Source organism: Nicotiana tabacum, chromosome 22 (assembly GCF_000715075.1).
Source record: "Nicotiana tabacum cultivar K326 chromosome 22, ASM71507v2, whole genome shotgun sequence".
Classification (NCBI taxonomy): Eukaryota; Viridiplantae; Streptophyta; class Magnoliopsida; order Solanales; family Solanaceae; genus Nicotiana; species Nicotiana tabacum.
The window spans coordinates 116,698,349-116,716,566 of NC_134101.1; the positions used below are offsets into that span (position 1 = coordinate 116,698,349).

General features: G+C 34.7%; 1 protein-coding gene and 1 pseudogene across 1 annotated transcript; one reads left to right on the forward strand and one right to left on the reverse strand.

Annotated features, from left to right (window-relative positions):
- The first annotated feature begins 5,852 nt into the window (after nt 1-5,852).
- LOC107820751 (pathogenesis-related thaumatin-like protein 3.5) lies at nt 5,853-11,950 on the forward strand (annotated as a pseudogene).
- Nucleotides 11,951-12,071: 121 nt separating this feature from the next.
- On the reverse strand, nt 12,072-16,239 carry LOC107782903 (ras-related protein RGP1). The gene is made up of 3 exons (XM_016603850.2): nt 15,502-16,239; nt 12,464-12,951; nt 12,072-12,273 (listed from the first exon to the last, which is right to left on the reverse strand). The coding sequence occupies exons 1-2, from the start codon at nt 15,729-15,731 to the stop codon at nt 12,504-12,506; spliced, it is 678 nt and encodes a 225-aa protein (XP_016459336.1). The 5' UTR covers nt 15,732-16,239; the 3' UTR covers nt 12,072-12,273; nt 12,464-12,503.
- Between the last annotated feature and the right edge of the window lie 1,979 nt (nt 16,240-18,218).

Sequence of the window (18,218 nt, forward strand, 5' to 3'; positions counted from 1 at the left end):
TTAGCCGCATAATTTAAAAATTATCACAAATTTCTTAAAATTCTATTTATTATTATTTTTTAAAATACTTCATATATACTTTATATATTATACTACCGTTTTCATATGGTACCTTGCATGGTAGTAGTTCATAATTTTCGGGTATTATCGCTCGACCCGTATTTTATTTCAAATTGTCCACTTTCAACAAAAACCGTTTTCGTTAATCCGCGTACCCCTTTATCCCTCATAACACTTATTTATCGCTTGTTAATACGTTAATGTCAAGATGATCTCATCCCCGATTCTACGTCAGTTAACCAGCTCCCGATCAAATCCTACTGATGAGGTCCAAAAGCTGCTCCTGGATCTGTGCAAAAAGATGCACAGAGTGTAGCATCAGCACAACCGACCCCATGTGCTGGTAAGTGCCCGGCCTAACCCCGACGAAGTAGTGACGAGGCTAGACGGAGCCTACCAAAAACAACCTGTGCAGATATATGCAATAAAAGGGAATACACAGAATTTAAACAGCTAAGAGGGAGGGGGGAGCATGCTATGGGGGTGTAACAGTTCAGATATAAAGTCAACAGATAGAGAAGTGAAACTGTACAATAGCAACAGTTAAGGAGAACAAGTTAATCAACAGTTGCACGACATCAACCTTCGTGCTTTTACTCTCGTTCTCACCAAAACAATCATATAAGGTACACGACATTAACCTTCGCGCTCTTCCTCACATAAACTCTCATATCAAGGCACGGAATGACCCTTCGTGCATAAATGTTCAAAACATGGCACGGAATGACCCTTCGTGCATAATATGCAAAACATGGCACGAAATGACCCTTCATGCATAATTATTCAAAACACGACACGGAATGACCCTTCGTGCATAATTATTCAAAACATGGCACGGAATGACCCTTCGTGCATAATTATTCAAAACATGGCACGGAATGACCCTTCGTGCATAATTATTCAAAACATGGCACGGAATGACCCTTCGTGCATAATTATTCAAAACATGGCACAAAATGACCCTTCGTGCTTTTACACTCTTTCCTCACAATAACAAACAATGCACGGCATCACCCTTCGTGCTTTATCGCTCTTCCTCACCCAAACAACAATCACAAACAAAGGGGCAAGGGAGTGAACAAATAATAATAGGAATCCCCGGCAAGGGAACACAATTAAACAGCTAAATCCCGGCAAGGGAGCACAATTAAACAATCAAAGCCCGGCAAGGGAACAATATCAATAATCTCAGCATTCCGGCAAGGGAGATAATCAACAAAACGGCAAACATCTCGGCAAGGGAACAATTCGATAGTTCTTTCTCTTTCTTTCACTTTTGCCTCTTATCTCACTTTACCACCTGAGCCAACGCTCCAAAGGGGTTCAACCATTTCATATACTTTCACGCTTTATAATATACTCGAGCCAATGCTCCAAGAATGTACAAATCATAATTCTTCCTCAAACTCTTCACATCATATGAAATTTATCAATTTAACAAGGAAGTGATATCACAAAATCCGAATAAACACAAATAAGACTCACGGTCATGCTAGACTCCGGTGTATAGATACTCGTCACCATGCCTATACACCGTACTCAACAATTAGCAAATAGCAAACAACACTCTAATCCTATTACCTCAAGCCAAAGTTAGAACAAACACTTACCTCGGTCCAAAGAATAGCAATCAACCCTCAAATACCGCCTTTCCTTTACAATCCGACACCGAAACAACGATATCTAGGCATAATTAATTCAATAATATCAATGAAGACTCGATAACAAAATCCCATAGCTTAGATATGAAGTTCCTAGCATTCTTCCAAAAATACCAAAATTCGACCCCGGGCCCCCACGGTCCAAACACGAGGCTCGGACCAAAACCCGATTACCCATAACCCCACGAGTTCAAATATATAATTTATTTTAAGATCCGACCCCAAATTGAGGTTGAATCACTCAAAATTCCCAAAAACCTAACTCCACCCAAAACCCCTAATTTCTACTCTAAATTACATGATTTAAGCTTAGGAACTCAATAGTTAATGATGGAAAATGAAGAAAATAAGTGGGAATTTACTAACCCAAGTGGTCTTGAAGAACGGGGGCTTCAATGGACTCCTAAGTGCTTGGGGAATAAGAAAGCTCGTGAGTTTTTGAATGAGTCCTGTAGCTACTGTTTCTGAAGTTTTCAAAATTTAACTAGGCGAAATTTGCTCTATGCGATCGCGGAAGAGGGAATGCGATCGCATAGAGTAAATGGGGCTGGGCTATGCGATCGCAGACAAGGCAATGCGATTGCATAGAGTAAAATAGTGAAGGCTGGGCTAACACACTATGCGATCGCGGGAGGCACTATGCGATCGCATAGAACAAACTGAACCCCTGAAAATTTACACTATGCGATCGCGGATATAGCTATGCGATCACTTAGAACAAAGAACTGGGCAACAACAGACAACAGATTCTGCAACATCTTTAAGGCTAAAACCACTCCGAAACACTTCCGAAACACTTCCGAGCCCTCGGGGATCCTAACCAAACACACACACTAACTCAACAATATCCTACAAACTTAACCATGCGATTAAATCGCCGAAATAACATCATTAACGAGGAATCAAACCTCAAAATCATCACTTTTTCATCAAACTTCATAAACTTTCAAACTTAGAGTTTTAGGTCCGAAACACGTCAAATGACGTTCGATTTCAACCAAATTTCATAGAAAGCGCTTAAACCACATATAAGACATGTATCGGGCGCCGGAACCAAAATACGGGCCCGATACCAATGCTTTCTAATTAATTTTCATTTCAAATTTCCAAATAAATTTCAGAAAAACAATTTCTTTTAGAAATTCATTTCTCAGGCTCGGGACCTCGGATTACGATTCCGGGCATACGCCCGAGTCCCATATTTTTCTACGGACCCTCCGGGACCGCCAAATCACGGGTCCGGGTCCGTTTACCTAAAATGTTGACCAAAGCCAACTTTAACCATTTTAAAGCCACAATTTACCAAATTTCACATAATTTAACACATAAGCTTTTCCGGCTACGCGTCCGGACTGCGCACACAAATCGAGGCAGCTAAAGGTAGGGTTTTCAAGGCCTCAGAAGCATGGAAAAAGGGATAAAACCGGTGATGACCCTTTGGGTCGTCACAGGAACAACGTAACCCCAAAAGTTACAGCTCATGAAAGGCCACATTGCCAGCTTGCCTTGACATCACGACCACGACGAACTGAATCCGCTCATCAGGACTACCTGAGGCCGGCCTCAATAAGCGGAGGGACTAACTGTATGGGTCGAAATCTGCTAGATAGTTTTTGAAATAAAATTACCTTGAAGGAAGAATTCTCGAGTCGTCATTAGTCGAGGTGGGCCAGAAAGCAGAAATACTCGAAGCCAAAGAGTCAACGGGAGTCGTGGTCGAGATGTCGATAATGGCCGAGGTCGAACATTGCTGGTGAAGCTGTAACAACTAGTTTTCGAAATAAGATATTAAAGGGAACATTCTAGGGAATCTCTTGTCCCATCCTGACTAAGTTTGTAATATATATATATATATATATATATATATATATATATATATATAAAGAGGGGTCCAATGATGTGAGGCACGTGAGATTCATCTGTAAGAACAAACTTTTGGCTAAATATTCTCTCTCTTACTAAGATACAAGAATGACCTTTTCATCAAGATTTTCGTCAAAAATTATTCCTCACTTTCCATCAGATCCGAGAATAATTTGAACATTCAAGGATTTGTCTGTCACTCATCATTGTGAGGAGGAATAACCATCTAGTTCATTCTTTATTGGGTGAATCACTCCTTCTATTTGCTTAAATGCCATTTATTGTTATTCATTGCTATTAAATGCTCTATTATCGCTCATATTACTTGGAATGAATATTGCACACTATTATTATACATCTACCAGATCTGTCCAACGTTAATCATGCTTCTGGAACTCGCATCTAAAAATATTATTGTTAACTAGGTTTAACCCCTTATTACACAAATTTAATATTTGAACCAAGGATTATACTTATTGGTCAAACAACTACAACCCCCAAAACAACACGTGCCAAAACTTATAAACTATTGCAGGGGGTGAGAATCTTAGGATTAATTTCAATACTACCAAAATAGCACGTTCCAAATATCGGACAATGACTATGGCTTCCTAACCATGGAATTACTTGTACGCAAGGGAAGATGAACACAATGAAAAGGTTTGTACCATTGCACATGACTTCGCTTAATTAACTTGAAAATTTATCTATGGTTTGAATTTAGTGGCAATATTTCTATTACTAGTAACCTCTTGCATATGCATAGGCTCATAACATGACCTTCTAGTTATAAAAAATACAATTATGGTCTAAACGAATTAAGGAGAGAAAAATAAAAAAAAATGCAAAGACAAGACATATGCTACTCATGTGCCAACACGTTAAACAATGTGTTGAGTTTATATGGCACTTTGAACTTTGAACAAGTTGCTTCGAAAGATTAACTTATATACACTAATTAAAAATTACACTATCTGTGTATTTTAATATATTGTTGTATATGATATGTCTTATTTTTTAAGTTATCAATTTCACTTTTTTTATGAATAGTGTTAATTACCTATAATCATCTTTATGATTATACTCTTCTAGATAATATAATCATGTAAAAGAAATTTTATACGAAAGTAGGAGACGAACTGGTTTTTATGTGGCTACATATGGAGATATTAAATATTAATTTCCCTTGTTTGCATTTTTTTCGTTGACCATTACTTTATGTTTTTGAGAGTGTCAATTTAATTAATTATCACAGTGACATTGGACAGGGATAATAAACTGATCATTTTACACAAAAATAAAACTTATGAAATATATAAACCACAAGAAAAATATCATATGTTCGAATATTTTTTTTTTAATTACACACACATACGAGACTCTCTTTAAATCTTAGTGTTGTTATAATTCCATCGAGGTGCCAATTGTTTAACACGAACATTTGGCCATGTGGGGAGAAAGTTCAGTTGAAAGCTATAAGAAACGTAATGATGTGAAGTGATTACAACATAATTTTGTTGTTTCAGTATTTCAGGAATACAATGTTTTTGGAGGGTTCTCTGTGACAACGAAATGATTTTGACGTCTTCAAATTAAGTTATCTGTGTGAATTATAATTTACTCTTAACTAGTTCCATTTTACATGATATTGTTCTTCTTCTTTTTTAAGATTCAAGATACATACTTTTCACCAAATTTTTAGTAACAACAATATTTTGTACTAACATAACCTTATAGAGTTTTATGAGCAAAAACGTTTCTCTGACATTGTTAATCGAGGTCCATAGAAGAAACAACATAATATCCACTCGGTATGATATAAACACAAAAGAAAAAGAAATCATTGATAACGTAAATCAAACAATTTTTTTTTAATTTCATCATATATAATATATACACCAAGGATGTTGAAACTAGAACGAGTCTAAAGCTATACACACACACCAAAGATGTGGAAACTAGAACGAGTCTAAAGCTAGGGGAAGAAACCAGCCTTAATTTTTTCCTTCATTTTCTCAAATCAGCATCTATTTTTCATGACTACCCATTTCATTTAGGTAGAAAATCATTGAAATTATAATTCTTCTATTTTTTTCCAACCATTCTTTTCCTTATTCATAATTTACAAATAAAGATTTAATTTTAGGCATGTGAAGGTAACCCTCCCTCTAATTCATTTATGATTGATAAATATTAATTGACCTTTTCTCACATCAACCTTTCTCAACTTCTCTGTAAGCCCATGCCATAAATAGGGTATATAACTCCTAACTTCATCTCAACCTTATATATACATCATCAATTTCAAGATCCAAAAGTCTAAAATCCTTGAACTCAAAAACAGTCAAAAGGAAATCAATATGGAACCACATTTCTTAGTTCTTATCCTTTATTTCCTTCTCTTTTTCATTGGTAAGTATTCTTTAACGCTCTCTCTCTATATATATAGTTCTTGTCTGCTCAATACTTATATATATGATCTTACATACAGGTGGAGATGCTGCAGTTTTCACATTAAAAAACAAATGCAATATGACTATATGGCCTGGAATTTTATCAGAAGGAGGTCATCCCTTACTAATGAATGGAGGTTTGCAGCTACAACCAAATGAGACTGCAGAAATCAAAGCACCTACTGGTTGGTCAGGTCGATTCTGGCCACGAAGCCAATGCAACTTTGACACCTCAAGTAAACACGAGTGACGATGACACCCTTTAGTAAGGGGTATCGAAATGATCACATGCGGAGCTAGGATTTCAACCTTATGGGTTCGGGATTATTTTGTCTAGTGCAAAATTAATTTTTAAAGAATAAAAAAGGCGAACGACATTTCGCTAAGGGCCTTCGTGCTTTTAATATAGTACTAGCTTTAGTGTACGTGCGTTGCACGTGTGTTTCGCGTCATTCAGTATAAAATATATAAAATAAATAAATAAATTATTGTATACATTGAAACAATATCTTCTTAACATACAAAGATGATGAATATAGTTGAATTAGTTATATAATATAATATCTTGTGAAATAAGAAATAAATATGTCATGCTGTTGTATCTCGTCTAACATCTCTTTGGAATACAAGTAATACAAATTTCGACTATCAATTAGACCAATGGTAGTATTATATTACGTCACAATTTGTCAAAATTTTTATTTCATCAAAATATTATAAACATTAACTACTGGATATTTAACCTGATTGTTTATTCGGTAGATGTGTCACTACATTCCCAAATATATCTACTAAATAATATAATTTTTCATAAAACTTCAGTCACCTAATTAGGCCAGTCTTCAGGAAGTTGTTCTTTAAACAAATTTTCTTAGATCTACATCCAATAATATTAATTAAATAGTTATTATTTTTCTTAAAAATATTAAAAGCTTGAAAAATTGAATAATAACTTAAATTTTTGAAAAGGAGATATAGTGCATTCCTAAAATCACCCTGCAAGGAAATAATAACATTTTTTTATTAATTATCAAATAATGAATACAAAAAATAATGAAGCTTTAAAATAAATGGTAACTTTTTCACAATTAATTTATCTTCAAGATTCTAACACAAATATTTTATGTAGAAAATTGAAGGTAAGCTACTTTTTATAACAAAAGATATTACAAATTTAAAAAACTTGTTAAATATAAAAAATACGTGGTATATAGTAGAGAATTATATATTTAAAGAATTGATTTTTCTAATGTAGAGGAAGATTTAGTAAACAATATTTATTACGACTATAGATTATAAGTAAGTATAATTAGTTTTCCATTTCCATGAAGAATAATAAATAAAACCTAATTTAATTTGTCAACATTCTAAAATAAATATTTTATGTAGAAAATAAATTATTTTTATATAACAAAGAGATTTAAAGATTTAAAATATGTTCTGATTTTTTCTCAGGTTGAGTCTTTTCCCCCCCTTGAAATCTATATGTCTATTTCTTACATGGTGGTAATATTTGCTTTTTGTAATCAAGATACATAGTATTCGATCATATAGACTTAGAATCTTTCTAACTTTGTATCAAAATTAAAAGACAACGAAAGTAATTATCTTGTCTAAAAGATATAACGTTGGTAAATAGAATACGGTTATATAGTTTATTTTAAATTCTTAAAAAAATTAGTTAATTTAAAGGTCCTAAATCTTAGGGAGATAATTAAATAACTTTTTTGTCTAGGGTGAACTCTAATTTTAAAAGGGTAAAGAAGACGAACACATTTCGCCAAGGGCTTTTGTGCTTTTAATATAGTATAAGTTTTTAAGTGTAAGATTTACATAAAATAAACTCTTAATATTTTTAAAGGTTTTGGACTTTTTACATAATTTAAATAAGAAAAAAATTAATAAGTAAAATTTTAATTAATTTTAAACTCCTAAACATAGATTTGTATAAAGTAAACTCTAAACAGTTTTAAAGTTGTAAATGGTAGAACTTTCTGCATAATTCAAATAAGAAAGATTTTAATGCGTAAAATTTTAATTCATTTAACTGTTAAATATTAAGAAATAATTAATTGACTATTCAATAAATTATTTCTTATACTACTTGACACATACTCCAAGGACTACAGTTTTTGTTTATTTATAATTGAGACAAAAAAAATCCCGTTAGTTTTAAGTTCCAATAATCTATTCTGGGAAAATATTAATTCATTGGTAGTAGTATTTTACTGATATTGTAGAATTAAGAAAATATATAATAGGTAATATATCTCTTGTTAATGAAAGGAAACGTTGGTGTTTTTTTTTAAGTGATTAATATAAGGTAAAAGTTAAATTGATTTTAAAGTCCTAAATTTTAGGATTTTCTACCCAATTTAAATAAGGAATGATTTAATACTTAAAATATAGTAATTAATTTTCAAGTCCTAAATATTATGAAAATGAGTTAAATGACTATTTTGTTTAGTGCAAAATTAATTCTTAAAGGGTAAAAAAGGCGAACGACATTTCGCTAAGGGCCTTCGTGCTTTTAATATAATATAGATATGTGTGTGTACGGGTACCGCTAATCTAGCTATTACATGTTGTAGACTGTAGTAGATAAGTTTTGCAGTTTCAAATTTGCCCTTTAACTTACCCTTGTTACTTTATTACTCGAGGGTCATATATATATTTCTAAATTTGAGCCAAAAAATTATGTGAGAGCACTTTCATATTTGACATGTGAATTGTTGGTCCCAATTACTAGAGGAAACAAATAAAGAAAATATGGAAGAAATTATTAAAGGGAGATAGAAAAAGAAGTGCATTGCAGCTGTTATAGTGAGGGATCTGACTAATTAGAGAGGCATTTGACTAAAAAAACGGAAAGTGTATGAAAGACAAAATTGTTCATAGTTTTTATTTGCTAGTAAGAAATGGAGAATACTATAGTCTTGAAGTTAGCAAAACCATATATGTAGACGCAAACAATTTAAAAGTCCTTAAATTCTGTGTACGCCACTGCAGTGGCAGGTAAAGGGACATGTGGCACTGCAGACTGCAGCGGAGCACTCGAATGCAATGGTGCAGGTGGCAACCCACCAGCCTCACTTGCAGAGTTCACCCTTGATAGTCCTATGGATTTCTATGATGTAAGTTTTGTGGATGGTTTCAATATCCCCATTTCAGTTTACCCTTCAGGTGGATCTGGGAATTGTTCAAATGTCCAGTGTGTTTCAGACGAAAACTTACAGTGCCCTCCTGAATTACAAGTGAAAACAAATAATGATAGTCATTGCATGTAATAGTGCATGTCTTGCTTTTAATAAACCAGAGTATTGTTGCACTGAGGAATTCAATGATCCCAACATATGCAAGCCTACAAATTACTCACAAATTTTCAATAAGGCTTGTCCAGATGCTTATAGCTATCCTTATGATGATGCAACAAGTACTTTTACCTGTAACGGAGCTGATTACCTCATCTCATTCTGTTGAAATATCCATATCAAGATGGGTTATTTATTATTAAAAATTCTGAAAAGTTTGTGGATTCAAAAAACACCCTATTGAGTAGGGCAATATATGGATGAATTAATGAATTATCAGTAGGTGTAATAATAAATACATGAAAATCATGTGGGTTCACAAGTGGAATGAGAAAATCATATTCCATTTGTTTTGTATACAGATTCATCATTAAAAAACATATATTAGTTTATAGTAGTATCTTCAATTCATCAAATGCCAACTCTCATTACAAAGATGTGCACATGTGGATTTACGTATGCCAGTTTGATCAAAATGATGGAGTGTATATAATGATAAATAAAATGAAGTCTTCATTCTGTGTCATAAGTCATAACTGAAGGCCACAATTTTTTATTTTTATTTTTTGCAAGGATTAACCTTCTTTCGTTCAAGGACTGGAAAACTAAAATTTTGAGAATTATTTGGTTGGCTAAGATGTCCATCAGTTTAGGTATATGACAACTTTGCACTCAAAATTGTGAAGGGAAATTTTGTTGTGGAAGCAAATTTATTAGTCTGCTTTATTCTATTCCAACAAATAGTTATCGATTATTTACATATCAACAGATGTTCATTTTTCTCTCAATATTATGAGACATTAACAACAAAAATCAGAAATAGCAAGATTTACAACTGACAATTGAAAAATAGTCACAGTTTCAAAAGTAATAGAAATTTAGCCATTTTTTTATGTAATGATAAAATCTGAACAAAACACCCTTAAAATCCAAAAAATTTCCAGCATAATATGCTGGAGTTCGAGTTTTTTACACATGAGATTCTAGCATAATGTGCTGGAGGTTCAACATAATATGCTGGAAGTTTATACGTATGAGCTACATAATCCAGCATATTATGCTGGAACTTTCCATGTTTCAGTAAAATAGTGATTGTTTTTCAATGACTTTGCAAACGCTGACTATTTTTCAATTACCAATCTGAAAACTGGCTAGCCCGTGCTATTTTGACGACATTAACGGAAACTGTGTAGTCACCATCTTCACATCAACTCATTAAGTTACATTACAAGTTGGGCTAAGCCTAAACTTGGCTAGAGGCAACGGCCCGCCCACCTACTTGAACCAAATCCAAGTCCAGGTTTACCGAATGGGCCGCTCTTAAGTTCAATGGGGCGAAATGCACAAATTTTTATTTTTGTAAAAATTGCACGGGGACGCCTTCTTTGGTCGCCCCCATTTAACCTATATCCATTTTTTTAAAAAGTTTTAACTTGTACGCACTTTTTAAATAACTTCAACCCCTTTTCTCCTCCTCAAAGTTATATCTGCCCTCAATCCGATAGACCACTCCTTTCTTTTTATTGCATGGACAAAATTGAGCTAAAATTTTCTCCAGATAGCCTAGGGTTGTTATTCAGCTGGTCCCACTGAATGAAAATTACAGTTGAAAAGAAAGTTAAAAAGTCCTTGCGCACAAATAAAAAGGTAACACTATCAAATGAAGAGGTTTCAATTCTATGTAGTAAAGTAATATAGCACTGTTTTGTGAGGTTGATAGTTCAGTCTGAAAAGACCAGCAAAAAATGAAAAGGAATGGCAATGGCAAAGATAAAAAATCAAGATTTTGTTTGTACCGAAGAAGTCTATCGGAGGGTTTGAAAGGGATGAGTTGTGATTGAAACTTGACAAAATACCAAATTTTGGAAACCTTTTAGTTCAGCCCTACAGCTAAAGTTCGCCAGTTACAAACAAAAACTTTAGAAGTTCGTCAGTCACAAAACAAAAACTCGCCAATTACAAAAACAAAAACAAAAACTTCGCCAGTTACAAAAACAAAAACTTCAGCAGATAGAGAACAAAACTTCAGCTACTATGCTTAAGTTTAGCAATTACAAATAAAAACTTCAGCACACTTGCTACTTCAATCCCGTCTACTAGAATGCTGAAGTTTTGCGTGATTGCCTTTGCTACTTCAGCCCCGTATGCTGAAGTTACGCGAAAAAGTGGGTACGCTTGCAATTTTTTTTGCAAAGCGGACATAAGTTAAAACGTGACCCAAAAAGCGGGTATAGATACAAATGCCCTTCATTTTTAGGACCACTACTTAAAGAATAGTCGAAATTTACAAAGTAAATTTAAAGTTTAGCTATCTTATAATCAAACTTCAGACCTCATATCTGAAAACTTCAACCGTGAGCCTGAAGTTTCAAACTTCAGACTATCGAGTTTGAAGTTTAAACTGTTAAATTTGATTTGGGCAGATCAAACTTCAGACATTCTCAAGCAGTTCAAAATTTCATACCCGAAGGTCTGAAGCAGAAGGCTCTGAAATTTTCCGAATTTGGCTACGCTTTAGTCTTAATTAAAATACCGTATCTAAAAGCGGCTACCAGTGATCGATCTCTCCCAGCCCTCCCTCTTCCCTATTCAAATGATGTTAACTATAGTAGGGGAAAAAATGACAGGAGTCTCCAAGGCAGGGAAGCAGAAATGCATGGAATAGCTGCAGGAAGTCAAGATATATACTATAGGGAAGTAAGAAAAAGATTTCCAGTGCTCCCTTAAGAAAGTGAAATGACGTGTGTACTTTAATTGATCAGTATGTAATGTTTTTGGTTCGTTTTCAATTGCTGCAAGTTACAATTTCAGGTATCAGGAAGTAAAAGCAAGAAGAAAACAATCTTACGTGATTATGATACAATGGAACACATCAAACTTAAATCCCCTCAGAAGACACTGCCATACTTGTAAGCTCGTGAAAACCTACATGAAGAATGAAAACAATCTAATTCTACTGTAGAAATACCATTGCACCTCAGGGATCATGACATCTCTCTTGCTCATCAGTCCCACATGAAGGGAAAGAAAAGTATAAATGTCACAGAAAGAAGGGAACCAGACATCAAGAACTGGAAGCCGTTGAGAGCTACAAGTGACCAAAAAAACTTATTACCTGATAATACCCACGTATAAACCTCCGGAGAAGATCAATCCTATGAAGATCTGCAACAGCTGTATGAGCTCCCATTTGGTACAGGTTCTTGGCCAGGAACAACAATTTCCTTTCCCCTGAGGAGTGCTGAACTCCCAGCTGATTCTGCCTCATTGGCAACAAGGGATTTCTTGCTCACAACCCTATATATCTCCGTCAAGACATTAACAAACACTGTCTCAACATTTGTTGCTTCTAGGGCCGACGTTTCAATAAAGAATAGGTTCTCCTTCTCAGCAAACTCTTTTGCGTCCTCAGTAGGTACAGCGCGAAGACTACCCAGGTCAGTCTTGTTGCCTACAAGCATGATGACAATGTTCTTATCAGCATGGCCCCGCAGTTCCTCCAACCACCTAGCAACATGATCAAAAGATTGACGTTTGGTGATGTCATAGACCAGCATTGCTCCAACAGCACCTCGGTAGTATGCACTTGTTACTGCCCTATATCTGGAGCCACACACCAAACATAAGTTTTGAGACCCAAAAGGGCACATGGAGCATCTGGAAAATAGCAGCTTTCTTGCGACAAGCACAATCATAATCATGCATGACCATAATAGTGCACGTATATAGAACAAAACAACTACTAAGTTATGCATAGCACATCTTTGTTCTCATATCATTAAAAGGTAAAGGGTGTCCACCATCTGATTAGTAGTTACCGGACTATGTCGAATTGTCAACTATCTTTTATGCTTCAGTTTCTTTTTTCTTTTTGCAACTCTCTCCTCACTTCACATTCATGTTTGGTATTAAAGCATTTCTACGGGCATTCAGTCATCAATCACCACACATATTGCCTTTGTGATGTGACTCTTAATTTCTCTCCTGAGGGGCGCATAACAAAAATTAAATGGTTAACAAGAAAACACCCAGAGGAATCATAGTCCAGATTTTAAAATTGCACTGAGCATAAGTATTTAATACATTCAGTTCAGCTCTCTATGTTCCCGAATTCAGTATGACATTGAAATTATGTTAAATACATATTGAAATCCATTTCTTTCTTTTCATTCTTAGGAGGGTACTCATTTCACACACGAATGCAAAACCTACAAACAGGACTGAACTTCTTAAGCATTCTGATGTTCATTGCACTTGACTGGTCTCACAGAGAAATATCTTCCACATATGGTTGTATTAATCAAAAAAGATAATTCTTCTTTTTTATGACCAAAAAAAAATTGGTTTTTGGACATTCTACACCAAATATCATGTATTCACAGCCCCTCAAGGCTCAAGGCAGATACATTCTCTCCTCAAGGTGATATAGAATACTGATAACAATGATACCTGCAAATATCCCATAGTCCTAAAAAGAAAAGGGAAATAGAATTTATAACTACCATTTTCCCCAGAATCAAAGTTGGATTGTCTCAATGTGGTTATGTTCATAATTGCATGGAGCTGTCGTTCAGTACCAGCATAGACTGTCTTTAGCTACAGTTCCATCTACCTGGCTTACAAATGCAAAACTTATAATCCAGGGGAAGGAGTTCCCAGGATGACACTAAATTATGTGAGAATTTTAGGTAGCCCAGACACCTGTCCATTCTCTGGTTGGAAAAGAAACCTACTAATAGCTATCTTTTAATTTATGAAGTTCATAAATTTAAAACCAGGGCAGCAGAAACTGAGAAATTAAAGTAACCCAAGAAAATGGTAAAGAACTTGACAACAACCAAATTAAACAAGTCAAAGAAATAACATAAGGAATTCTTGGCTCAACTCCATAAAGATGGACATGGCAATGAAGGTAATGATATATATGCTCTTGATTAAACAGCTACATGTACCCTCCAAGGACTTGCTGGACTCCTTTTGTGTGTGTTGAAGGTTTGGGGGGTTTTGGGGGGGGGGGGGTGGGGGGAAACGGATAATTTGAGGTCATAGTATTTGGCTATAGCCAATCATGACATCCAAGAAGGGAATATAACTCATATCAGTTGGGTTTTTTGTGTGCAAGAAATCAGCGGAAGATTTGAATGACTTTCTGCTAAAATTTCAGCTTGCGCACAGATTGTGGAGTAATTTGGAATATGTTGGGTATCCAAAGATTAATGCCATATTTTGTTAAAAGTTTGCTACTAAGTTGGGTAGTCAGCAGAAAAAGGAGGATGACTAGAGCAGAGGAAATGGTTCCTTTGGCACTCACTTGGAAATTCAGAAAACAAGGAAGAAAATAACTTTTGAAGGGGTTGAAAACTCTTTTGTACATAATAGAGGATCATTTATGTTTCCGGACTTATCAAAAAAGAAGATCATTTATGTTTTATGTAGAAATACCTTGAGAAATATGAAATTCCAATTAGTATAGATGATTGGGTCTTTTTTGTATAGGATCACATTTTTATCTAGATCCTCTACTCTTGCATGTCATTTTATATGGGGTTATCCCCAATTAAATCAATAAAATGCACACTTTATCAACAAAAGAAATAGAATTTGGAAGGTAATTCAAACTAGGGATTGATACAACATGAGTACGAAAAAGATAATAAAGAATCAAATGACCCAACACAGAATATGAGGCGAGGCATTAGATGTATTAAAAAGGGCAAACCTTTACAATCTAAAACAATGCTAATCTAATTGGGGTAATTTATATGATTCCTCAATATCCACAATTCCAAGCTAAATGGGGCCGGTTATGTGAATACTAAGTAATCATTTTGCTCAATTTGAACCCGTTTCATTCCAATACTCCATATTTTGGGGTTCACTATTACTTGTATATCCCTTCTAAAAGACAAAGTTCTTATCAAACACAGAAACATATCTGGTCATAGCTCGAAAAGAATACACCTTAGTAAGCATATCAGACTCATAGTACAGTCTTTTAAGTCTTTACATAGCATATCTGATACCAATTTGATCAAACCCATATCAAACAAATACCAATTCACATAATTCACAAATCAAAAGTAGATACTTAGTACTAAATCACAATTATCTTGAGATTGACAGATCTACATTGATCACTGTAAGTAAAATTACCTTTCTTGACCAGCAGTGTCCCAAATCTGAGCCTTGACAGTCTTATGATCGATATCTAAAGTCCTCGTCTGGAATTCAACACCGATGGTGGCCTTAGAATCAAGACTAAACTCATTCCTCGAAAACCGGGCCAATAGCTGCGATTTCCCAACCGCAGAATCCCCGATCAGCACCACCTTGAACACGTAATCTATCTTCTGATTGAAATCCCCTCCATACAATTTCGACATCTTCCTAAGGTTCTACTATTATTTATTGTAAACAAAACCAATAGAAAGAAACTAAAAAACCGATCGATCAAATCGATCGGTCAAAATGAAGTCGCACTGCTATTACATAAACCAGGGGTTGAATTTGTCGATTTAATATACAGACAAAACAGAGAGACAATCGGAGTTCATGGGGGTTAGGGTTTAATGGAAAGAAATGAAAATGCAAGTTGTATATATATAGATTTTGGACTGAGTAAATTAATCAATCGCTGGGAAAAGCCATGTAGGCAAAGGGAATCGGCTGTTCGGTGGTTGTCAGGTTGGAGGGAAGGATCCGCGTCCTCCACAATCACTAACGGCTTCGCGCCTCCCCTCTAACTATTTTTTCATTTTCTTTTCCCAACTACCTATTTCTTTAACTTTGTTTCAGCCCTCTTAGTCCAAATTTTTTATTGTATATATAAGCAAAATTCTCTCTCTCACTCAATATATTGCACCCAGCTCTCCCTTTATAGTAGATAGTTGAATTTTCTTAACATGATTCAAGAGTTCTTCATATGTTTATTATTTTATTTTGCAGAAAATTTATTATCGTTATTGTGCCAAGAAAGACAAAATAACACACAAAAAGCAACTAAATATATGAAAATTAGATGAAAAAACAAGAAAATTAAGTAGGAGAAAAAAGTTAGTGCTATCACTCAGAATAATGCAAAATCTAGTGTTAGGGGTAGAATTATAAAGAGCTTACCAATGAGTTAAAACAAAAACCAGTAGTTGCACTAATAAGCGTGTAATCTAACATATCTTTCCAAATATTTTTTTGTGGATTAGTTATTTCATTAAGAATTAAACAAGCAGATTCAATTGAACTAATAGCAGGACTGCAAGAGCATATTAAACACGCATAATATAGAAGGCAAATTTCTCTACGTGCTAAAATATTCCCTTTTGCATGTCCGCAAACGACCCATTTTTGTTTTGTACTTCCAATTTGAATTTCTTGAGGCTAAAGAAAGAATTAACCTAGGTTAATCATGCACTTTTTCCAATCAAATAACTAGAATTTTATCTCTTTACTGAATAGTAGTATAATACGATTAGTTTTCATAACCAGCTTGGTTCCTATCAGCAAAAATCTAACAATTAGAATGCACATCAAAAGCCGGTGGTGCTCATTGCTGTGGAATTGTTGCTAGTCAATATCAATATATCAAAATATGCTTTAATATTATTTGAAGTTCGACTCAGATGAAAAATGAAGAAAAAGAAATCACATTTTGATGATCAATACTTATATTACTAGTTGTAAATATCCTAAATCGAATTGGATTTGACAAAATATAATTAAGCTTCTTCTTTTTTTTTTTCTTCTTCTTCGAGAGAGAAAATATTCCAGCCAAAGAAAATATCTAGCGACGCATTCTTATTTATATCCGGTCCGATTACAACTAGTAACCATTATGTTAAAATTAGAAAACAAGACTAAAATATGTACAATTGATATGTGACCATTTACAAATAATATAGCATTGGGTCATGCCTTCAAAGCTTCTTGTTTGAACCTGAAGCTAAGTAGTTAGATATTCCACCACCAAACCCTTCCTCCCCCCCACCCCCCAACAAACCCGGACAAAAAAGAGTAGTGAAATACTCCAGTCAATGGCTTGGTAAAGATGTCTGCAAGGTGAGTGGAAGTGGACACATGGAACAACTGGATCAAACCCTCTGCTAATTTCTTCGGGGATAAAGTGACAGTCCACCTCTATGTGTTTAGTCCGCTCATGAAAAATTGGATTCTTACCAATGCATATTGCAGCCTGATTATCATAAAAAACATACTCCCTCCGTTTCAATTTATGTGAACCTATTTCTTTTTTGGTCCGTGCCAAAAAGAATGATCCCTTTCCTTATTTGGAAACAATTTACCTTTATGCAATGATTTATAGCCACACAAAATATATGTGCCTCATTTTACACCACAAATTCAAAAGTCTTCTCTTTTTTTTTAAATTCCGTACCCAGTCAAATAAGTTCACATAAATTGAAACGGAGGGAGAAGTAGTAGTGGGTGATTTCTAGTCCCGTCAATGAACAGAAATAATGTGGGTTTAGCTAACACTTTCCTAAAAGCCCTATACTCAGCTTTAGTAGAAGAAAAGGAAACAACTGGTTGTTTTTCGACTTCAATACCATCAAAAAATCACCCAAAAAACACAAAAACCATACACAGATTTGCGTGTATCAGGACAAACTGCACAGTTACTATCAAAATAAGCTATAAGAGTGTAGCCAGGAGAGTTGGAGTAAAACATTCCAGCATCAATGATACCCTCCATATACCTCAACACGTGTAAAGTAGCAGACATATGAGGCAGTCGAAGTTTTTCCAAAATTGACTCAAGTGTTGCACACTAAAGCAGAGATCAGGCATGGTATGAGTCAAAAACAACAGTTTCCCAATCAAACTCCTGTATCGCTCAGGCTATCTAACTCCCCAACATC

Bases quoted from the DNA above. Each gene is read 5' to 3' on its own strand.
- LOC107782903 (XM_016603850.2), bottom strand. From the start codon at position 15,731: ATGTCGAAATTGTATGGAGGGGATTTCAATCAGAAGATAGATTACGTG. The intron at 12,952-15,501 runs GTAATTTTACTT...GTGTGGCTCCAG, and splicing joins GACACTGCTGGTCAAGAAAG to ATATAGGGCAGTAACAAGTG.